This window comes from Ochotona curzoniae, unplaced genomic scaffold, assembly GCF_017591425.1.
Source record: "Ochotona curzoniae isolate NIBS_2020 unplaced genomic scaffold, NIBS_Ocur_1.0 contig_1274, whole genome shotgun sequence".
Classification (NCBI taxonomy): domain Eukaryota; kingdom Metazoa; phylum Chordata; class Mammalia; order Lagomorpha; family Ochotonidae; genus Ochotona; species Ochotona curzoniae.
This window is the reverse complement of record NW_024465023.1, coordinates 33,235,210-33,259,530: the sequence shown is the minus strand read 5'-3', so window position 1 is coordinate 33,259,530 and position 24,321 is coordinate 33,235,210. Positions and strand designations below refer to the sequence as shown.

The 24,321-nt window shown below is 41.8% G+C and overlaps 1 protein-coding gene across 1 annotated transcript; it reads left to right on the top strand.

Annotated features, from left to right (window-relative positions):
• The first annotated feature begins 311 nt into the window (after positions 1 to 311).
• On the top strand, positions 312 to 24,321 carry LOC121171702 (selenide, water dikinase 1-like). Its single transcript, XM_041003434.1, is given in 3 exon segments — positions 312 to 464; positions 23,475 to 23,798; positions 23,800 to 24,321. Coding segments are annotated over 3 exon segments (999 nt in total).

The window sequence follows — 24,321 nt, the reverse complement described above, 5'->3', positions numbered from 1 at the left end:
TTCCAACTGACCTATTGTATCCATGACAGATAAAGCTAAAGTTATCGATTAAAATATAGATATGATTCATTCAGGTTACTAAAAGCAAGATATAACTCTAAAGAATGGATCATTTAAAAATTTAGATTTTGAAAGCTATGATTCAAACTGTGTTACTGTTCCGTGATGTGTGTTGCCTGGTGTGCTTGTACATGTCAATGAAGCAAGCTGTTAGCTTGTCTATGTTAATCGGCTTATAGGTAAAAATGTTCATAACTGAGGATTGCTAACCTAAATCTTTCTTTTTTTTGACTTGAATAAACCCTTCACAGATGAGGGCCGCAGAGAAATACTGCCAAGGAGATCATGGAGATTTGGCTGCCCCCGAAGGCCAGGAACTTTGGGGTCAGCCATTTTCTTCTAGTGGATCTTCCATTAGGGACCGATGCAGCCCAGGCCCTCCACAGGCTCCAGTCACGTATCAGGTGAGGCTTGGGTGGTTGTCACAGTAAAAGGGAAACCTTAAAGTTTCCTTCGGGACACAGAGGAGTAGCCTTGTCTGCTCTTTGCTCTAGTTTTGGCCCACCTTCTTCTCTTGCAACGGCCATGATGTCTCTCAGGAAGCCCAAATTAGCTCAGGTGGCAGAAACAGAGGCTAATCCAGAAACCCAGAAAAGAAGCTTTTGTAGGGCAAAGTTAGCTGGCCTTTAAACTGCTCAGTCTGTACCACTGATTAGGCTCCCTACAAGACTGTTTGCCAATGTCCATTTCACATTTTTGCTGGACTTCACTGGGGTAATACACCGTGAGTGCTCTGAAGTCTGCTCATGTCACCTTCCAGATTATTTGGGATTTCTCTGCTCATCTACTTAAGATTCTTGTGTTCTTCAATTGCCAATACATGGCTTGTTAAACTATAAGCTAGTAGATTGCTTACCTCTGTTCCAAAGATTTTATAAAGTTCTATAAAATCTTGTATAAACTGCCAGGTTACTGTAAATCAGAACTAGTTTAAATCTTTCTCCATCTGTATTGTGATCCAGATAAGTCTTGTAACAGAATGTTTTCAGTTTTATGCTTTATGTTCTAGAATGAGTGTCTTCCTGAGACTCTTAGGGCTTACATCAATTGGTAAAATACAATTAAAAAAAAAAACCTAACGCTTGCTTGCTCCATACCTGGATGCAGAACTACTGTAGCATTTTCAAAAGTTAAATGCAAGAATTGTCATGTTAACCAAGAAGTCAGCTTGCATTTACCTGTCCTGAGGTCGGTTTATATCCTGATGTTAGATACTAAGATGTTTATTATTACTGTGCCTTCTGACTGATCTGGGTTAGCAATTTTATGCAGCTCAGAAAAGATTCATGTGTTCTATTATGTTCATTAAGATAGTTTCAAAATTTGAGATTAAAAGGAGTTAGCTTAATCCAATATGAATCTATTTCATAGTCTAAAGCTACGCAGGTCTAATGCTTACTTTGACAAAGGTTAAAATCTGACTATTCTTTTACATTTAAAGCTCAATTATTCAAATTGAAGTTTCAAACGGAACCTGTGGTGAGCTAGGTTGGGAGAGATTGTAGATGTCTTATGTTTTGTTATCTAGACTTCAGTAAGGAGAAGCACACCAGGTACTTCTGATGATTTTTTTCCATTCTACTGGGGACCTCTAGATTAGCCCCCTGAGTAACCTCCTGCTGCTGTCAGCCCTTCAACGCTCCTTTTCAACATCAAGCAGCTAGAGTGGTCATCACCTCCCAGTTGCTAATAGCAGTTGGGGCCCATTCTTCTGTGGGAGTGGTAATGTGAAAAGGCAGTTAGGGTCTCTGATTCCTTGTAAAGTTACCTTTTTAAAGTGTAAAATCGGACCCGGCGCCATGGCCTAGCAATGAGAGGCAAGGCAACCAACTGGCTGGCTGGCTGGCAACCAGGCCAACACCAACACCCCATACCAGAGTGCAGCCCCAAATGGCATGTTCAACGGGGGGGAAGAGGCACTATGCACACCTCAAATTCATACTTATTACTAAGTGAAGAGTTAGGTGTATTAATAGGGAGAGGTATGTATGTGCATTTATATGCAGGTGTGTGTGTGTTAAAGAGAGAGAGAAAGAAAGAGAGAGAGAGGGAGAACGAGTACTCTTTAATTGCACTCATTCACCTGTTAAATATTCATTCCTCACTTTCGTATTGATAGAGAGAAGACCAAGGAAAATGAATGACTACCCAATTTACAAATACAGTTAGATGAACTCTAACCTCTTTCTATCCCCAATAGCTTGAAGGAGCCGGCTCTCCTAGAATTCCAGGTTAAAGCCGCACCACTTGCCTGAATATTTGGGCAATCATAGTTGTGTATATAGTTATTCAATTGGACATGGAATAGGTTGTGTGAATAGCTTTCAAACCATAAATGAGCAGGAGCCCAGAATCTCTAATTTGGAAACAGATGAGTATCTTCCAGGTTTACTTTAGAATCTCTCATCAGAAACAGAGTAGGGACAGCCATAGTGGAGAAGGCCTTTTGTATAAAACATGAAATACTCACTCAGCCTTTCTTTGCTTTTGTCCTCATGTGAAGGGAGAAAGCTAGAAAGTGAGCCAACCAAGGGTTATATTCTCTATTGCTGTGCCACATTGCACTTTTAATCACAGTCTGAGTGAAGGAGAAATAGGAAGAAACTGAAGCTAAGTCTATTTTCTTTACTATCTTCTACCTTGCAGCACAATCTAGTCCTGTAGGATCTTCTCAACTAATTGTCTTATCCACATAGGCACTGATGAAAGCCTTGCCATTTGTATCTGAAAACTGAAGAGACCAGAAAAACTTTCCAGAAAAGAAGAATAAACTGATTTGGAGACTTATTGTCTGTCCCACAGCAAGTGTTTTATTGAGTCAGTTCAGAGCAAAAAAAAAAAAAAAAAAGTGTGTCTGGCCAGTTTAATGTAAGGCTCATCTGGTCACCCCATGTAGACACAGGCTGAGTTGAAAGCACCAATCCTCCCGTCTCCTCCTCCTATTTCATGGGGCATTAGCAGATAAAGGGAAAAAAAGAAAAGCAATAAATTCAGCTGTTGAGGAAACCGTGAACAATGTGTTACCAGCTCTCATTTATATAAATTGGACTTGGAGAGTCATCCCAAGGGTATGGCAAATCACAGCAATTCGTTCTTACAAAGTCTTTAGAGCTCTAAAGGCCCTTTAAGACTGTGTAATCTAGCTGCTTTATTTTACAGAGCTATAACTTCGGGCACAAAGGGTCTCAACAGCAAGGTAGTGGCAAAGCTCGTTCTAAAAACCAAAACTCCAAAAGTTCATCCCATGTTTCATGCAAAGTACCTGGGTTTTGGATTCTGAGGGAAGCTGGAGCTTTGTGTTTTGGTTCTGAAGATGACTGCAGACCTATCCTTATCTCCAAAAGTCACATATGGGGCCCGGCGCGGTGGCGCAAGTGGTTAAGGTCCTCGCCTTGCACGCCCGGGATCCCATATGGGCGTCGGTTCTAATCCCGGCAGCCCCTCTTCCCATCCAGCTCCCTGCCTGTGGCCTGGGAAAGCAGTGGAGGACGGCCCAAAGCTTTGGGACCCTGCACCCACGTGGGAGACCCAGAAGAGGCTCCTGGCTTCGGATCAGCATAGCATCGGCCGTTGAGCTCACTTGGGGAGTGAATCATCGGATGGAAGATCTTCCTCTCTGTCTCTCCTCTCTGTATATCTGCCTTTCCAATAAAAAAATAATAAAAATAAATCTTTATTTAAAAAGTCACATATGCTATGTAAATGCAGTTTTGCATACCTTTCCAGTGCCTAACAGATCTCAAGCTATGGATCTTTGCTAGGGGTCTACAAGGTGATGTAGCAACTTCAACCTCAGCCTGCGGCACCGCCATCCTGTGCAGCTGTCAGTTGTACCCTGGCTGCTCAAGATAAATCCAGCTGCCTACTGCTAATGGTCTGGGAAGGAAATACTCCTATTGCTCAAGTCCTTAGCTCCCTGGATGGAGATCTGAAAGACTATCCAGGTGCCTTGCAGATTTGGGGAAACAGACCAATAGATGGATCTGTCTCTCATTCTTTCTCTGTAATTCTGCCTTCCAAAGAAAAACTAAATAAGTAAACCTTGTGAAAATGAAAACAACAACAACAACAAAAAAGAACCTTTGCCTAGGGGCTCATACTTACCAACATCCTGAATTTTGGCCCATTTTCCAGATGGAAAAAAGTAAAATCTTCCTGGGTTTTGCGGGAGAGTTTCCATTTCACTCTTCCATGGACCTCATTCTGAGCTCAGTTAACTTGGCATATACATGACCATGTATTTTTAAGAAGAAATTTATTAAATACTAAGATAAAAAAGAAAGAAGAGAAATTAGATGAGAACAAATTATGGGAATGTTTGTATATATTTCCAAACCCAGCATCTAAATCTAGACACATTACTCAAAATGGATTTCTTTTTTTAGATATGGCAGACTACATTCTGTGTCATGTTGGAGACATCCCCAGGTGCATAAGTTATCACTAGAGAAGTTGCTACTAAGTTGGTACTGAAAGATTAGTTCATAGTTTCAGAAGTAAGCTCTTTTCCAATTTTATGCTGGTTTATACAACTCCCCTCTTTGATATGGAGTCTGAGTCTGGATGGGAAAGGTCACTGTCTTGCTAAGATACAAGAGCTATCATCTCCCATTATCCTTGGAGTGTACAAGAAGTTCTTTTCCTCCTTCATGCAAAGATCTATTATTTTAATTCCCAAATCTAAATAATGACACTACTGTCAAAGTATCCTTGGCCAACGAAATTCTGCAAGAAGTGTTTTTTCCAGGATCAGAACACAAATGTCCTGACAAATTGTGTAGTCTCAGCTTGACAGCTTACTCCATGCCTTGCTGTGATTAAAAGTTTATATATAAGGTAGGCAGGAATAGCCCTGCTTACTCTCTGTGGAAGACGATCTGAATGAGGCAGTAGATACCCAGGCAGCTGCTCTCTGTGCTCTTCTTCCCTTTCCAGCATAATCAAGCAAATAACATTAACACACACACACACACACACTGATCTAATTGCTCCCTATCTCAAGATTTCTACTTCATCAATATAGGCAGGATACTTATTTCTCCCTCAAGTATTACTTATTTTTCTGGAGGTTGAGTACCCCAAGTTTAACCTCAAAAGCATTACCGTGCCTTAATTACACATCCACAGTGCTGGCACTAGTCCTTCTAATGACTTACTGTAATTTAGCAATTGGCACTCCTTGAATTCAGTACTATACCAGGGCACACTGACCCAATTCATCTTCTCAGCCAGATATCATTGTGAAGTGAACAATCTGCACAATTGTATGCAGCAGCTTTGTAGAACCACTAATACTGATTGACATGCATAATATATGAATGTGTACTTGTGGGGGAATTTGGAAGAGAACAGTGTGATTTTTGTCACCTGGCAAGAGTTGAGGCATCCTTCCCAGAAACCTTGGATGTTCTGTATAATAAACAAATGAGAAAAGAGAGGAAGCAAGGAAAAAAGGGAGAAAGTATGTGTTGAGAACTGTGAGCTTTGACAGTGTCTCAGGCAAGACACAGAGAAAGGAGCAGGAGACTACATAGAAGAAAAGAGGGAAGAAAGTAATTGAGCAACCACAGGGAGCCCAGAATTCTGCTAAGTATTTTACGTGTGTCATAACACTACACCTCACAATCCCATGAGGATTTTATGTTGCTATGTTAACCACCTTTACTGCGGTAAAAGAAAGGCATGAGATGAAATATGGTGGGAATTGAAAATGTGATTTTCATTGGCATTAGTATTGAGGACATTCTCACTGTTGTGTAGTCATCACCAGTATCCATCTCTAGAACTCTTTTAATAGTGTAAAATTTGAATTCTGTACTCATGAAACAATAACTCCCCATTCTACAGTCTATGAATTTGACTATCCTAATGACTTCATACATATTTTTATACATACTTTGTATATATGTTTGACTATTATAACTACTTAATGCTTTGTCCGATAGAGACTGGATGGACTGTTGGATTTAACATATTAAGGGTTCATTCATGTAGCATGTGTAGGATTTCATTTAAGTTTTAAAAAGATTCCATTACATATGTCTTATTTTGTTCACCCATTCCGCCACTAATAGACACCTGGCTAGGAACTTTTAGCCATTGTTAATAATTGTGCTATGAATATGGGTATTAAACATCTGAGGCACTGATTTCAACTTTTTAAAAAATTTTAATTTTTTTAACTTTTATTTTTCATGTCACAGTTCCATAGGCTCAGAGATTTCTCCTTCCTCCCTCCCCAGCCCCCCTCCCCTCACTGTTTTCCCCTACATTATTAGAAAAGTATAGTCCTACATGGTAGCTGTGCCATTTATAATCCCTGCAGTGTATAAGGGTTACAATTTTATCTCTGCCAACCCGTGTCATTTCCTGATTTTAATCCAGATCCTCCATATGGATTCCAGGGACCCAGGAAACCAAGCAGTTACTCTCAATGCCTCTCAAATTGCACATTCACAAAATACTGTCATCTGAAATAGAGCCAGGACTCGAAACAAGACATTCTGATATAGCATGTGACCAACCGAAATAGTGTTTGAAGCAGGAGACCAAAGGCCCTTCTCAACTTCTACTTTTAATTTATGGAAAGTATGTCTTCTTCTTCTTTTTTTTAACATGTGGCTAGTGCCCAGTTAAAGTGGACTTATTATTATTGTTATTATTAGCTAACTTGCACATTTTATGTGGTACAGTGTAATATTTCATCCCACACATGTGGCATCAATGGGTCAAATCAGGTAAGGAGGAGTTCTGTTTCCTTGTCTATGTTTGAAGTCTCTGAGATTCTTTCTTCTAGTTCATTATTCAAAGCATCATACATTATTGTGGATTGTAGTCCCCTCACTGTGCTATGAAATTCTGCATCTTATTACTTCCAACTGTTGCTTGTTGCTCAACATCCCTTTATGTCACTTCTATGAATCCTTCCCAATCTCTAAACTCTCATAACTGCCATTAAATTTTTTAGATATTTTTTAAGCTTCCCGGTATGAGAGAGCAAATGAGGATATTTTCTGTCTGTTGTTAGCTGATTTTACTTAACACAGCAAAATGCAATGTCAGGTTTCATTCTTTATGACTATATGATATTCCATTATTTTTATATATCAAATGTTCTGTGTCTTTGTCAGTCAATGTGCATCTAAGTCGATTTTATATTGCGATTATCCTAAGTTTAGCCATAATAAACTTGGTGGTACAGAGGTCTCTGACTGGTTTCAATTTATTTGTATATGTAACCCATAAAAGTAACATAGCTGAGTCATGTGGTATACAAATATATTTCTCAGGTTTATTCTCAAGCATTTTATTATTTTCATTGTTAAACTACATTTTAAAGATGAGGAAAGTGAGATTTAGAGAAGCTAACAAATGGCCATATAACGGTTATTAAAAGTAGAACTTGACACTAAACATAGATGTGTCTGGCTCTTGAAGCTCTGTATTTTCTACTACATCATGTTGTTTGGCTTGAGATCAAGAATATTTATGATCTACATACTCCACTTGCCAAGGATCTGTTACATTTTCTTCCTCAACAACTACTACAAATTTTTCTAATTACAGGCACAAGGAAATCTACATGGAAAGCAAGGGGGGGCAAAGAAATCAGTGCTGGGCTTAAGCAGAATTTCATTAGTAGTACACTGAAGCAGATTTCAAAGTATGACTAAGAAGCCATCCTGAAGAGAAGAGGGGTAATGGGTTACCATTTCCAACTCATCCAAAAATATGGGCGAGAAAAGTAACTCATGAGATATGTGGGTTCACTAAAGTGTTGTTCAGGGATATTCTCATCTTTCGCTTGATTTTTTTTTAGATTTATTTATTTTTATTGGAAGCTTGGATATACAGATAGAAGGAGACAAAGAGAGGAAGATCTTCCCCTCTGGTGATTCATTGCCCAAGTGACCGCAATGGCCAGAACTGCATTAATCTGAACCCAGGAGCCAGGAACCTCCTCCGGGTCTCCCACACGGGTGCAGGATCCCAAGGCTCTGGGCCGTCCTTGACTGCTTTCCCAGGCCACAAGCAGGGAGCTGGATGGGGAGCAGGGCCGCTGGGGTTAGAACCAGCGCCTATATGGGATCTCTGTGCATGCAAGGCAAGGAGTTTAGCCACTGAGCTACCACACCGGACCCCCTTTGACTTGATTTTTGAGCCCTTCATGGTATTTTTTCATAGCGACGGTAGGCCAGTGATGTTGGTAAACAACAGCAAGAGGTGTAGTTACACAGCTGAAAGATTTAACACTACGTGGACACTTCTATTTGACATGTTTGCATAGCTGACAAATATTTCTTAAAAAAAAAAAAACAGTTTTTTTTTTTTCCCTAGAGGAACTTAGCAGAAACAATCTGCAGGTTACTGAAAGTGACCTGTATTCTAGCCCTCCTATCTGGTAGTGAGCAGTGGGAGGATGGAGGACGGCAATCAGAACAATCAGATTGCTCTTGCCTGGGTCTCACTTCTTCCACTGAGCCAAAACCCAAAAGATTTTAATTTCAACTATTGCCATATTTTTTGTTGGGATTCCCCATTGTGATACAGGGCTTAATTGAAGGGGTACCTGTGTTCCGTAGAAAGACCCCAACCCATCCAATGAAATGTTTATGCCCTGAATGCAATAGGCGGGGGGCGGGGGGAATTGGTGTCTTCTGTGCCATGTGAGCATTGATTCCGTTGTAGTTTGTAATCCAGGGCAGCCTCTTTTGTATGTGAACAATCCTTCTTCTATTTTTCCAGGAATTTTCTATTCCCCTCTTTCCTATTCTCCATGGGGCAGGGTAGAGCTGGGTTGGAAGTGTGTGCTAGCAGTAGATTTATGTGTGATCCAGCTGTCAGATTTAGGCTCCCAAAGTGTTGTCATGGTGACCTTCCACCTTCTGCAGTGACCACCCATTGTCTCAAGGGAAAGAACTAGGTAAGACCCTCAATTTTTTCCCACTTAATTCTGGCTTTATTTACAAAAGACTCCTGCTTGCTTCCTGCTTAACCAGGGCCAAGGACCATGGGTTGAAAGGAAGGAAAAGAATGGTAAACAAGCAGTCACTGCTTTTTAGAATTTGGCATTGTAACTTCCACCCACCACCAAGATCCACCTCCAAGTCCCCTTTCACAGCCTATATAGAAGTTTTCACAAAATTGCAAGAGGCACTTTCTGTTCCTGAATTTTCCAGAAAGATCAGGTGCAACTCTCCCCCATATTCATACACATATCTGAGGCTTCATGCCAATGGCTACAGGACTATGAAGGTTGGCTCAGTGTCAAATGCTCTCTCCCTAACAGGACACAGGACACATTCACCTGTGCAACATCTTTCTCAGTGTTAGTAACTTGCAGTTACATTTGAAAAATGCTTGCATTTAAATATGCATTTTGTCATTTCCTGAGATAATTGCATTCTCCTGTAAGCTCAGATTCCCCAGAGTGGATCCTGAAGCTATGTAGAATAATGTCAGGGAAAGTATGAGGAAATAAACAACATTTTTGAGCTTTTCCAGCTGTCTCTTAGGGAGCACATTGCTAAACATCACAATGTCTTGGCACCAGTGTCGTGGTGCAGTGGGTTAAGGCATTGTTTTTAATGCTAGCATATGGTATGAGTGTTGAATTTGTATCTTGCCCGCTCCATTTTCAATCCAGCTCCCTGGTACTGCCCTGGGAAATCAACAAATGACCCAGGCACTTGGGCCTCTCCCATCTGTGAGGAAGAGCAGAATGAAGCAGAAGGTGCAAGATCTTACTTTTTCCATGTCCCTCCCCGGCCCTCTCTCTCAGTGTCTCTCTCTTTCAAATAAACAGCATAGCAAATGGCTCTGCCTTTCAAATAAATAGCATAGCAAATCATTTTAAAACAGACTGTGTCTTCTAAGAGGAGATAAAAGTAGAATGACCAAGAGTGATATATTCTTTCCTTGTCTTTCCCTCTCTTGCTATAACTCTGACTTTCAAGTAAATGACCTAATAAATCGTTTGAAAAACAGACTGTGTGTTCTAAGGAAAAAAATAAAAGTGGGATGAGCAGAAGTCATAGAGCTCTGCCTTATGTGTCAGGATCTGCTTACTTAAAATTGATTCTTTTTTTCTCACAGAAACATACTCGTCCCAGAGCTAGAAGGATGCACTAGTTTCCTTTAAGTTCAAGTCTTATAGGCCTAAGTCTATTTTTATTGGAAAGACACATTTACAGAGACAAGGAGAGACAAAGATCTTCTGTCTGCTGGTTCACTCCCCAAGTATTTGCAACTACCAGAGCTTAGCCACGAAAAGCCAGGAGCCATGAACTTCTTCCTGGTCTCTCATGCAGGTGCAGGGTCCCAAGGCTCGTCCTCGAATACTTTCCTAGGCCACAAAGAGGGTTCTGGATGGGAAGTGGAGCAGCTGGGACAGGATCCACTGCCTATATGGGATCCAAAGGATGCAAGGTGAGGGTTTAGCCATTAAACTATCATGCTGGGCCCTACATTTCAACATTGTATAGCTGAACTTGCTCTTGTTTTGAGTTGAAATCTTTTTTCTGAATGTAGCTCTTACGTTAGTGAATGAATTAATATATCTACTTGCATATTCCATTTTCCTTGTGACAAAACCCACATACTATGGTTTCAAAATGAAGAAGAAGAAGAAGAAGTAGAAGAAGAAAACAACATTCTTTCAGTTATTGCTCCACATAGCTGAGTTCTGCTTCTTCCTTGAATCTTACTAACAACATGTTCCAATTCCTTTAAAAAGGTGAGGCTAAGAGGTAGAATTGACTTGACTTGTGAGAATTGATTGGACTAGGGAGTGCAAACCTCTTGCCTTGGTTCTACCCTTTGTGCGATACAAATGCAGACCTGTCCCATAGTACCATACCGAGGTATTACATCACACCCCTGTGTGATTCATGTGTTTTTCATACACAGCACTGTTCTCTGTCACATTTCCTTTTTCTCTCCATTTTGTATATTTTTAATTTTTAAAAAATTCTGATGATATTTACATAATTGATCCGGGTGGGAAAGGTCGAGGATTAGGGGAAAGTGGGTGAGAGCATTGTTTCCAAATTTTCTTATACTTCCTCTTATTTCTGGGGAAAGAGGGAGATAAGGGAGACTCCACCTTTAGCCTCCCAAATGCTTCAGTACCTAGGGATGGGCAATGGCTACCCAATGTCATTCCAGGATCCCTAATGTGGAACATTCTTCAAGGGTTCTGCTTAAGTGGTTTCAATAATTCTGAAATGCTGTTGATCTTGCCAATCCAAGGATGAAGAAATCCTTCCAAGGACCGTTGGCTGACATAGTCCACCCTAGGGTCTCCATTTGCCCAGATATTTGCCTTTAATGCTTGGCTGTGTTGCAGTTTCCACTGATATGTTTAAGAGCTGAGGGTATTGGCAGACTGAGCTAGGCATGACCATGGAATCCTCTGACACTCATGGGTACTGGCGTTAGGAACACATGGGGCTGGTTCAGGCTGCAGCACCCACAGACATACCAAAGAATAGGGTGTGGGGCCTACCAGGCTGAAACATCTAGCTCATGTGAAGACCAGATCAGAGGGAACAGACTGTGATGGGTAAGGGCCTAGTGCCTGCTGTGTGTATGGAATCTAGGTCTGGGAGTGGGCCTGGTGGGGGAACTTGGGAAACTTCCTTGTTGGGACATATATCTCTCTGGTAAGCATGTGATTCAGGCCTGATGCTTGGTCATGCTGGGCAAGGTAGCTCCACATATTGGCAAGTGTGTTGGTTGGTTCTGCAGTGGGCAGATTGGGCAGGACTGAGCCAAACCTTAGCACACTGGAATGTGCAGGAGTCAGACTACAGTGTGGGTCATGCCAGGTTAGGCTATCACACTTACCAATTTGCATAAGCCAGGAACGGGAATAGACTGGGCAGGACTAGGTTGTAGCACCCACCAGCTAAAGTTAGGACTGGGGATGGGCTGGGACAGGCCAGGCTGAAGCATCTGATCTCAAAGGCCAAGACTGGGGATGGGCTATGCCGAGCTGGGTCAGAGTAACTACTGGCATGCACAAGAGCTGTAGCTGAGAACATGTCTGCTTGAGCAACTAAGTGGCGCCCCAGTGGTTCCCACTGTTGAGCACAATAACCAGAATGAGGGCCACGATCTGAGCTGGACATGCATGGGATCCCCTGTTGGAACATCTCTCCCACTAGTGAGTGTAAGAACTGGGACTGTGGACAGACCAGGCAGGGCAGGACTACAATACCTGTTGGCCTGCATGCGAACTGGGTTGGGGGGACAGCCAGGATGGGCTAACCATCTGTATCTACTGGTACATGCATGAGCCAGAGTAAGTACAGGCTGGTTGGGTTTTGCCGCAACAACAGCTGGCAAGTGCTGGGACTGGGACAAATCCTGTCAAGTTGGATGGCAGAACCACCTGGAGAGTGCAAGATCTGGGACTGGGATTCTGCCACATTTCCTAACCTGTAATTCTCTCCATTGCCAAGGTTGACAACCTCCTCTATTATCATACCCCATTAATAGCCTTTCCCTATCTATTCATCTTCCCTCAGAGCTGGATACCTTCAGAAATTCCAGCAATTAGTATTTCCATTGCCCTCTCACCATCCCTTCTTTTCTGCACACTAAAAGTTGGGTGTTTTCTGTAAGACCTCATGTCTAAGAGTGAAATCATTATGGCATGTTGGTCATTCCTCCACCTAAATCAACACAAAATTGCTGGGCTGAACTAAAACAGTGATTAGCATGAGGTGGGAAAGATTCTAGCACTAAAACATGGCCGTTTTTCATTGCAGATGTCAAGAGTTGGAGTCAGGTCAGTTTCTCTCAGGGACCAACTGGACCTCAGACAAGAGTTTCTCATTGGAAATGCAGGAAGGATCTAAGAAAACAACGTGAGCTTAGTTCAGTACTTAGAAAGAAGTTTAGATTTTTAGGTTTTGAACATAGGTGACAACCACTCCCTAATTATCTTTTGAAAAACTTATTCATTTTCATTGTTTGAAATTGCATGTGTGTGTGTGAGAAAGTGAGAGAGAGAGAAAGGGATGCACAACAGCCAGTTTTGGATCAGCAAAAGTCGGGAGCTAAGACTTCCATTTAGGGTCTCTCGAGTGGGCTCCAGCATCATGTGATGCCTTCCAGGGTGCATCTTAACAGGAACTTAGATTATAAGAAGAGGTGAGATTTGATCCCAGGCAATCTGATACAAGAAGCAGGCACCCCAAGTGGCAGCTTAATCCCCTGTGCTGGAACACTCTGTTTCAGTTTGCACCAAGCTCAGAGATTTGCAGTGAATAATCAAAGTCACACAGCAAGTAAGTGTAACCTTATTAGATGTCAAAGCCTATGGACGAAATGGTAGCAGAGAAGAAAGGTTCTTGTTCCCATCTCATTGCTGTCAGCTCTTTGTTTCTAGAGCAAATAAGGGAATGGCCTGCCCTAGCTCCACCTGTGAAAATAGTATACTCTCCAAGCAGGAGTTTAAAGAAAAATATAAGCAAGCTTTTAAAAGGTCAGAGCAGAATAAGCTTTTAGAAGTTTCGAACAATATCTTAGCGCTAAGCCCCATGGTTTATGAGTGTTCCTGAAGGAGAAGATTCAGCCTGACAGTTTGCAGTTGAGGTATTGGTACAAGCACATCTCCCGTTTCCTTAAGGCTAGGACACTAGCAACTAGAAACCTCTCTAAAACACAGAAATGTGGTCTCTATTGATGAACAACTTGAACGAGGATTAGCTATGGCTAGAAAAGTATCCATTTAAGATAGGCATTTGATCCTTTAAGTTTTGCTTGTTCTACCTAAGCCAAATGTAAAATTTTCTAAGACATGCAACTGCTTGAGAGTTCAGAGTTGACAGGCATGGCCCGAATTCGAATCTAGCCCTTAGTGGAGTAGTTTAATTAAATTGCCAGCACTGTAATTCTGGCCCTCTTTCTTTAACTGAAAAAATAGCCTTCATGTCTGTTGTTGATTAAGGTACAAGCACTTTATAGGAACAATTCAAAAAGCACTGAGCACATTTAAAGTAAATGTATCAGATACCCAAAGAAAGGAGTATCTCAAAGAATAGGGATATATCCTGTTTGGAGACAAGAAAACAGACTAAAAAAAAAAAATTCCAGTAGATAGTCATGGGATTTGTGCTTCAGAGTTCATGCAAGAGAGAAACATTTTATGTGTTTATAAAGGGAGAAACCCAACAGAGCCTGATGCTGGGTCCACCCATGGGCAGACCATATTTGTTGCTTATTGTTTCAGCCAATCGGTGGTTATTAAACAAAAGAGAGGCGTTTTTATGCTTTTTACTATTACTCATCATGAGGAAAATTACAGAATTATTTCCCTTATTTATGGCTTGATTTTTTTAAAATTTAAGTGTTGGAGGAGGATCTCTTTCAATCTTATTTGTGCTTGGGGGTACCTAGATGTCTTGCCATGACCCTAATAGGTACTTATTACAGATAAAGTATCCTCTGTTGTCTTACTCTTCCCAAGTCCTAACTCATGTGGCTTAATTCAATCTATTGTAGCTATGCAGGTGCCTCATTGCACGTCTTCATGCCCAGCCCAATAATAATCTAGTGAAGTGTATTATCCCAACGATAGTTCACTTACTTTCTGCAAGCATTGATTGTGAAAGAAGGAAATTCAAGAATATGTTTTGTCCCTCCTATTGACTCCCTTAACATCAAGGGGAAGATGTTTGTGATAATTATAGCTTATTCCAATATCAGGTTTTAAAAAAAAAATTAAGAGAGTATAGGGACCCTGGCTCATTTGTTAAAATTTTTTGAAACAAAAACTCTCTCTCTCTCTCCCTCTCTCTCTCTCTGTCTTTATCTATCTATCTATCTTGGTAGATTTGTTCCAGTGTTAAAGTCTGCAGTCTTCTTATATAAGTCTAATTCATCTTGCTTCAATTAAACCCATTGCCATTTACTCTCTCTTCTATCAACTGTTGCATTTTTCAGAAGAGAGGAAAGATGCACTTAAGAGCTCTGCTCTGTCAAAGATCCCCTGAATAATCAATCAAGGCTAGAACTTTCCTTTTCTCTCAACATCCATTTCCTCAACCATAATTCAAGGAACACAATAGTTTACTCACAAAAGGTTGTATGATCATTAAATGAGAAAAAAATTATAAAAAAATATAATGGTTTTTAACATGTAATAGGTATACTCAACACAGTTTTTCTCAATTCCACATTCTATGGCGGCAGTATCAACATCACAACTCTGATTTTCTGATTTCCAATCCAAAGTTAAGAGCAGAAATCAATCTATACGCAAAGAACTAGGAAATAAAAGTACATGAGAGGGATTGATGTTGTGGCAGAGTGGTTAAAGTCCTGCTTAGGATGTTTCGATCCTATATAACATACCTGTTTGAGTCACAGCTACTCTTCTTCCAATATAGTGTCCTGTTAATGTTTATTCTGGTAGGCAGCGAGTGGTAACTAACGTACCTGGCTCCCTTTCATACATGTAGGAGACCTGGACCAAGTTCCTGGCTTCAGGTACTTGGCTCTGCCGGTCTAACTCTGGTTGTTGTGGGAATTTGGAGAGTAAACTAAAAGATGGAAGATTTGTCTCACTTGTTCTCTACTCTCTCTTCCTCTCTTTCTCTCTCTCTGTTCAACTCTCTTCCCTTATTTCTCTTCCATTATGCCGTTCAAAATAAATATTTCAATAAAACAACAAAAATCATCAGACTTGGAAGCATTACCTTCTGTGTATTAAGCATTATTAATTAAGAAGTTATAAGAAGCTTCTGGAGTTCTTGAACTGTTAAGTTATAGAAAGAAAGTAAATGATAGAACTACATGCCCGATTCTCTATCTTGAGCTGATTGGAGGGGATTTAGGACTATATAAAAATAAATCCTTTCCAGCCAGGATGGGCCAGTTAAATTTTCCCCCTCATTTGAGGATTATCTTTTGTAGTGATAGAGCTATTGAGTATCATTAGCCTGATTCTATCACCACAGAAGGGCAGGAGATTGGTTACCAAGGGGTTCCTGATAAACGCATTTCATAGAGAAATGTTCTCCAGGTCCCTTGTCCTGGGAAGGAAAGCAGCTCAGTTACCAGCTGCAAGTATACTGTCAAGGCTGTCAGAGGGTTGCAATTCAAGACAGCAACAGAGTGGCTAGGTGAACAGGAATCCAAGCTGTTCAAGCCTGCATGCAGTCAAGGCAGGAGTGATGAGCTGAAGTAGGACTAAACTTCAAATTCGGAAGAGAAAAGTTCCAGTCTTTCATCTTTCCAGATAACTTTAATGCAGCTATAGATGCAGAATACACATGCACTTTAATACGCTAGAGAAGAGGAATTGCTGACTTCACCTGTGTTTATCCCCACCCTCACTGCAAAATGACTGTACACTTAAAGATATAAATGCATGAGGCCTTGCACGCATGCCATGTATATGTAAACCTGATCCACAAAATCCAAAATTGCAGTGTCAGTACCAAACAGGTCAGACCATTATGGTTATAGCACTTGGCTGCTTAGTGTAGGAACTCTGAATGTGGCATGCATAACTGGGGCTGCTTATTCCATTACCACTACACCCCCTTCACCCAGCTCTCTAGATAGCACCAGAAGTGAGCTCCTGGGTCCATGTTTGGTCCTAAGCTTGTGTACTGCTGAGTTCTGTGCTCCCAGGCAGCAAGGGAGCAAGGGAACTTCTGTTATTCTGGGGGAGTTGAATGTTTGAGCCATGGGCCCCTCACCATCCTGATACTTGGAGACCGTGGGAGCTTCTGGCCTCTGCTAAGTGCTGTTGGTAGGTAACAAACTTTAGCACTCAGGTTCTGCACCCTGTTGGATCATCGATTTCTGCCTTCAGCTCTTAGCACAGTTTATCAAGCAACTGTTTTCTCATTTTCGGTTCCTCCAGCTCTTCGTCCTCGAGTATTTTCTCCTCAGCATCTCAAACTCAGCCTGATTGTTGCTCATTCCTCTGCCTCCCTCAGCACCACCTAGGCCATATGCAGCTACTGCTGCACATCCTTGTATCTGAAAACTATCAATGTGTTGCTCTCACAGATCCTGTTGCTCAGTCAGGTTCTTGAGCCATGGGCAGTTCCATATTCTCTTGGAACAGCTTGCATTGGTGTTTATCTTGGTGTTTCGTCTGTAGCTGAATGGTATTCAGCATCAACTACAAGTGTCAAGGTCACCAACTTGTACTTCCCCTCCTTCTCCCGGTTCACCACATCCCTTCTTCCTGGTGAGCGTAACTGTGCTGCTGAGACTTGCAACACAATTTGTCAAGCATGTTGCAAGCCAGGATGGCTCGGCTCGGCTCATAAACAGGTGGTCACTAATTCTCCTACTCTTGTTATGCTTTGACTGTAGGAGCTTCAGTTGGTTCTGTAAGTTCCAGTACTCTACCAGCAGCTCAACATATCTCTAGCATAGAACTGTTAACTTTTTCTGTACCCAACATGGTTACTGCGTATCTCAGCAATGAGCTCTCTTTACCCAGGCTCTTGTCTTCTGACCTTATAAGTTGCATGAATATTTTATGTGTTTCGGTCCGTTGGGAAGTTCTCACCTTCCAATACTTGAGTCCCTGGATCAGGTTCACCATTCCTCAGCACAGAGACTCCTCTTTGGGTTCAGTGGGCTCACCCTGTGCTCTATCACCTGGCCCCATTGGTTGCTCACAGAAGTTTTTACTCTATGTTTCTTCTAATTTGTGGCTCAGCTCCTAAGATCTATCACAAAGAGCAGTGGTTTGGTTCAAGTTCTCTCTGTCTTCCCCAGAGCCTGATTTCTGGGACTTTCAGTTTCTGTTACAGGAGATGACTGGCTGGGCAGCCAACACTGTTCCCTCTGGTCCTGCTTCCAGTTGCCCTAAACTGACTTTTGGGTCAAAATGTTTGACAACCTCATTCTTTTATCTTTATCATTATGATTTGTACTACAAAGTTAAGAATAGATTCCAATGACATTCCAACTCAGGCCTCATGCCACAAACGTTCTACTATCTGAAGCTAAAAGTCTTCACATAGCATGCCCTTTCCACAAATGAGAGCCCAACAATCAGTCTGCTTCTGTCTGAGCTCATTGACTCTAGCCTCTCTGTGATTGTTCCTTTTCTTTCCTTCTACAACTTCCATGCACTTCTGTGGAACTAAGGGTGTCTCACTGAACTTTTATTCTGGCAGTTTTAGTTACTGAAAATTTATGTTCTCTGCTGTTGCTTAAGCTTTGGCAGTTATCATCTGCAAGATTAGATTTCCTAGGCCAAACACAGTGGCAGAACCAGACCTGCTCTTGTCATTTCTAGGACTCTTCAAAGATCAAAGCTGGGAGTGCCCTTGACAAACCATCTATTTCAACAAATTCGCATTAAAGATGCAAAGCTTAAATATGGAGAATGTCATAGTGGAGATATGTGATGCAGATTGAGTCACACTCAAACATAGCCAAACACATGCCTTTCAACTTTCAAATCGATAAAATTTACATAATACCAATCAGGTTTAAGCTGAGATATTTTCCAGCAACCCACCCCTGCTACTTAATACTTCCATCCCCCCCATTTCCCTACAGAAGTTTTATCTCAGGCCACCTCCCAACTTGTCATGCCGATAAAAACCATGAAATATTCTCTTCATTCAATTTCCTTCTACTCATGGAGTCCGTCCTTAAGTGGTTGCATCAACCAATTTTTTAACACAGCTGATAAGAACAGAATCTGATCCGGGTTACATCTTCCTGGACTAACTACAAATCCTGTCCTAGTCAATGAAGCAGAAAACAAGAAATTACTATTTTGAAGTACACTATCAGCAGACTTAACTAAAATATTTCCGTTCACCACTGGACAGTAATAAACTAAGAAGGAAGGGAATTAGAGCAATCATGAAACCAGCAAACCTCACTTGGTCACTAAGAAGGAAAGTAAAAGGCAAACAAAAGTGGGGAAGAAAGCATTTTTGTGTAGCCTATCGTAACCCACATTGGTGATTCACCCAGAATCCCTTTGGTGATTCACTGAAGGGGTGTCCTCATGAGGAAAGGAGGGTAGGGAATAAAGTGACAGCCAATTTCTGGAAGGTGAGTCAACCACTTACTATGGCTTTCATGCCCCTCTACACATACACACACACTCACAAACACACACAAACATACGCCCTACTGTCACCAAAGGCTTATTCGAAGGCCTGTGCCAAGAATCTCATCAGATCATTTTAATATGGGATGAGCACTTGAACATTTTCTCTGGCCAATCGTCCAAAAAGTATAAAAGTAGGCAATAAAGTGCAACTGTAGGCTGCCTTCAAAGGCCAAAACCAATGACTATAATGAGCTCCACATGGGGAGGCAGGGGGACAGGCAATAGTGGGTTACAAAAATTCATTTAGGAGTAGGAAGTACATCCCACAGTAATAACAAGAGATGAGAGGCTGGGGCATCATAAATAAATAAAGGGGGTGGGAGAAATACAGGCTTAACTAGAAATGAGTCTACCGAAAGTGGCCTGGAGTTGGATTAGAGTGATTATGTGGTAAAAGAGATCATGTTCTTCCTCTCACATGTATGATCTCTAGAATAGGCCTAGAATGTGATTTGCTACCAAATAATAGTTTTTATGAAATGCTACATTTCATAACAGACTAATTGATAAATGTTTTCCCTTGGAAAAGAGACTGAAGGTAAGACCTTGAATTCCATATCTAGCTTCCACACTGATAGGGAGACAATGAGATATACTCCACCTTTCTGTCTGCCTCTGTCTCTACATTCCCATCTGTACGATGGGAGGCAGGTGGGATTTACTTATTTTTCTACTCGTCATCTTCCATGCCTGGCTTTCTTGGCAAATACAGCACTAATATTTCACTTACAGAATATTTATAAGATGAGTCTTCTGATCTGGGAATCTCATCCCACCAGCTGCTTAAACATAGTTGGTATCACCTGGATAAAGCCCTCTGGCCACCCAGTGACAAACTCTGGGGACTTGGAGATGTGGGCCTATAAGGAGCCTTGTGCTTGGCCAGATGGGAACATGTAGGAACCTGAGAGTTCACGTGCAGGTGAATGACTTCCAAGGGATTCCCATGGACATTGTCACTGTTCTAGCAGGTAAGCAAGGGTGCTGAGACTGAGTTGTTTGGAGAAGGGAACAGGAGGAACTTTAAGAGTCAAACCAAAGTACCATTTCACCTAGGAGGCCTGAGCTGGAGCAGATAACATCGATCATCATCATATATTACTCACAGGCACATACTGAGGCTGGGATGGGGACTCTCCTGGTAGGGCTGGATCAAGGTATCCACCAGTGAGAGTCGGAGCAGTGAATGAGTAATGTGTGGCTGGGTGGGCCATGACACTGAGCTGCATGTGAGTGAATCAGGACTGGAGGCAAAATTTGTAGGGGCATATCGGTTCTCACTCTTATGGAATAATAATCTCCATTAGCATGTGCAAGAGTTGTGACCAGGAATAGGCCTGGTTGTGGTACTAAGAGGCCACACTATCTGGGTAGGGATTCCTACTGGTAAGTGAGAGCCAGAATGGGGGTAATGGTCTAGGCTGCACATGGCTGCAGTCTCCCTAGACATGGGTGTGGTTTGGATCTGGGAAGTACCAGAATGGGTTAGACTCCAACACCCACTGATATTCATGAGAGCCAGCACAGGTGTAGAACTGGCTGGGCTAGGTCTCGGCTCTAAAAGGTTGTGTTCTGTTCTGATCTTAGTACCAGTTTACTTTTGTTAAAATGGCTTGGAGACAGAATTTTAACAGATATAAAATTGATTGGATTATTTTAATTAAAATGACAGATTTTGAGGGGCCAGTGCTATGGCTCAAGAGGCTAATCCTCCACTTTCAAGTGCCAGGATTCCATATGAGTACTGGTTCATGCTTCAGCTGCTTCAGTTTCCATATAGCTCCCTGCTTATGGCATGAGAAAGCAGCAGAGGATGGCCCAGGTCCTTGGGCCCCTGCACCCTTTGGGCAGTTTTTAAAAACTCCTGGCTCCTGGCTTTGGATTGGCTCAGCTCTGACCATTGCAACCTTTTGGAGAGTGTACCAGCAGATGAAAGATCTTTCTTTGTGTCTCCTCTTGGTAAATCTGCCTCTCCAACAAAAATAAATGGCACACAATCTTAAAAAATACACATTCTGAATCTTACTAATTTGCTTTAAGTGATTTGTATGTTTCTGTTTTTTCTGATCAAAACACTAGCTTAAGTCATGACAATCCAATGTCATAACTACCTCAAATAAGCAGGTTCAATTGGAGGAAAGGACAGTCTCCTTAGCCAAAGGAATAGGAAACAAGGAAAAGAATACAATGAGTTGACACCTAAAGAGAAGAAAGGTATTTTCTGCACAAGTACAATATAGAAAAGCAGATATAAGTGTCTTAAAGGATTAAGAAAAGAATTGATGACATGCCAGAAACAGTGTGAGAGGTGGCATATGGCCACCTGCCAACCCCATCTTTATTTAGACTGCATCAATATAAGTTCATGGAGTAAGAAGTTATAAGCTTATTTTTAACTTTTATTATATTTTGCAAATCTATTTGTAACATTAAATAAAATATATTGACTTTAAACATGCAAACTTAATTCAAGATACTGTATATTACATGAATGTATTCTTTTCAAATTATGAGTTGCATTTTAATTCTTTATGTCTTTTAGTGACAATGTTTTTTTTTAAATGAATTCTAGTATGTGACATTTTCTTTTAAATTTATTTGTTCAGTTCTATGAAGTTTACTGGTTTGTTTTTTTTTTTTTCCTGAATCAGGTTTCTTCTCTGTTTTTTAATCAATTTTCAAGTTACTGTGATACTAACACACAGAGAAGAAATTCAATACCATTCATAGACCTTATTCTAAGACTGCAATGAACTCTTCCTCCATGTCATAAATGTATTTTGGCATAGAATTTCTAAAATCTGCACATAGCTTTTTCATAATATGTATTTTCCACAAACTTTCAGAGGACACCTGGCGGATCTGTGAGTCTCAGAGCAGTGGAGATGATCGCACTGCTTTCCTCCCTTGGATAAATCCAATTTCACTTAGCAAATACTACTCAGTTCTGATATTCACATGTTTAAAACTGGCTTCTTCCACTTATGAAAATACATATTGGTGAAAAAAATTGTAATTAATGTGAAAGAATAAAAAGGAAAATAAGTTGATGATTGCTGAGATGTCATTGTACAGATAAGGGGCTATTTCCAGTTTTCTTCCTTTTTTCCTGTGAATGTATGTATATTACATGTGTGTGAGCATGTTTTAGAAACTTGCCGTCATTGGGCCCTGCGAAGTGGCCTAGCAGCTAAAGTCCTTGCCTTGAACGCACTGGGACGCCACATGTTCTAATTCATACAGCCCTGCTTCCCATCCAGCTCCCTGCTTGTGGCCTGGGAAAGCCGTGGAGGATGGCCCAAAGCCTTGGGACCCTGCACCCAGATGGGAGACCTGGAAGAGGCTCCTGGCTCCGGCTTTGGATCGGTGCAGCACCAGCCATTGAGGTCACTTTTGGAATGAATCATGGGATGGAAGATCTTCCTCTCTGTCTATCCTCTCTGTATATCTGACTTTGCAATAAAAATGAAATAAACCTCTTTTTTAAAAAAGCTTAAGTTCATTGAGCATACAGAATTTTTAAAATAACTTAACCTTTTCATTTAAAATATTGTATCTTTCTCTATATTGAAAGTCTTCAAAATTACAATTTACACCCCTGTGTTTCACTGTTCTACTATTGGCTATTTAGATTGCTCACCATTTCCACAATTTTAAGTAACATGTCAGTGATAATTATTATATACAAATATGCTTGTATCTCTGAGTGTGTCTTTATTGTTTTAAAATGACGTGAATGCTCTTAAACTGCAGAAAATATGAGTACAATAATTTTCACACATCCTTAATTCATCAAGCCTCCTGCTAGAACCCTGGAAACTCTCACACCAGAAAGGGAAATGATATAAGTAAACAATTTTAATACAACAGAATCAATAAAAGCAATTTTAATACAATATAATCAGGAGCCAGGGCGTGTCACAGTGGGGAAACTCCTGTCTGGATTCTCGCCTTCCCCCCCCCCCCCCCCGCGCCTTCCCCGAGGCTCCTCCTCCGGGTCCCTCTGGGCCCCTCCGGGCCCGTGGACGGACGCTCCGGGTATTTGGGGTGCCCCTGCCTTCTCCCCGCCTCCCCACCCCACGCACCCCAGTCCTCTCGCCGTGGCCACCACGGCCCAGCCGGGGGCACCGCGAGGCAACCCTCCGCCCCTCTGCCTGCCCATGGCAGGGCGGGGCACAAGCAGTGTGCCCAGGCCTGCTGTGCCTTTAAAGGCGGCAGCCTGAGACTTAAGGTTGTCCTCCTTGTGCCGCGCCAATAGGTTGCAGACCACTGCTGCTAGGGTGCGGAACTTAGTGGATAGTGCCGGCCCCTGGTCACGGAATGTGACAATATGCTGATGCTCCTCGGGGTCAGTAATAAAATCACCGGCAGGGAAAGGGATAAAGTGATCCCCCTACTTATACAGGGCTTTAAAGATGCAGCAGAGGAAGCAGGAACGTCGGTAACAGGTGGCCAAACGGTATTAAACCCCTGGATCGTTTTGGGAGGAGTCGCTACAACTGTCTGCCAGCCCAATGAATTTATCATGCCAGATAATGAAGTGCCAGGAGACATGTTGGTGTTAACGAAACCCCTGGGGACACAAGTTGCTGTCGCAGTGCATCAGTGGCTGTACATTGCTGAAAAAATGGAATAAAATTAAATTAGTGGTCACCCAAGAAGATGTGGAGCTGGCTTACCAGGAAGCGATGATGGATATGGTCAGGCTCAATGGAACAGCTGCAGGACTCATGCACACATTCAACGCCCATGCTGCCACCGACATCACTGGCTTCGGGATTTTGGGCCACGCACAGAACCTATCCAAGCAGCAGAGGAACGAGGTGTCATTTGTGATTCACAACCTTCCTGTGCTGGCTAAGATGGCTGCTGTGAGCAAAGCCTGTGGAAACATGTTTGACCTCATGCATGGGACCTGCCTGGAGACATCAGGAAGCCTTCTAATCTGTTTACTACGTGAGCAAGCAGCTCGGTTCTGTGCAGAGATAAAGTCCCCCAAATATGGTGAAGGTCACCAAGCATGGATTATTGGGATTGTAGAGAAGGGCAACTGTACCGCCAGAATCATAGACAAACCCAGGATCATTGAAGTCGCACCACCTGTGGCCACTCAGAATGTGAGCCCCACGCCCGGTGCCACCTCTTAA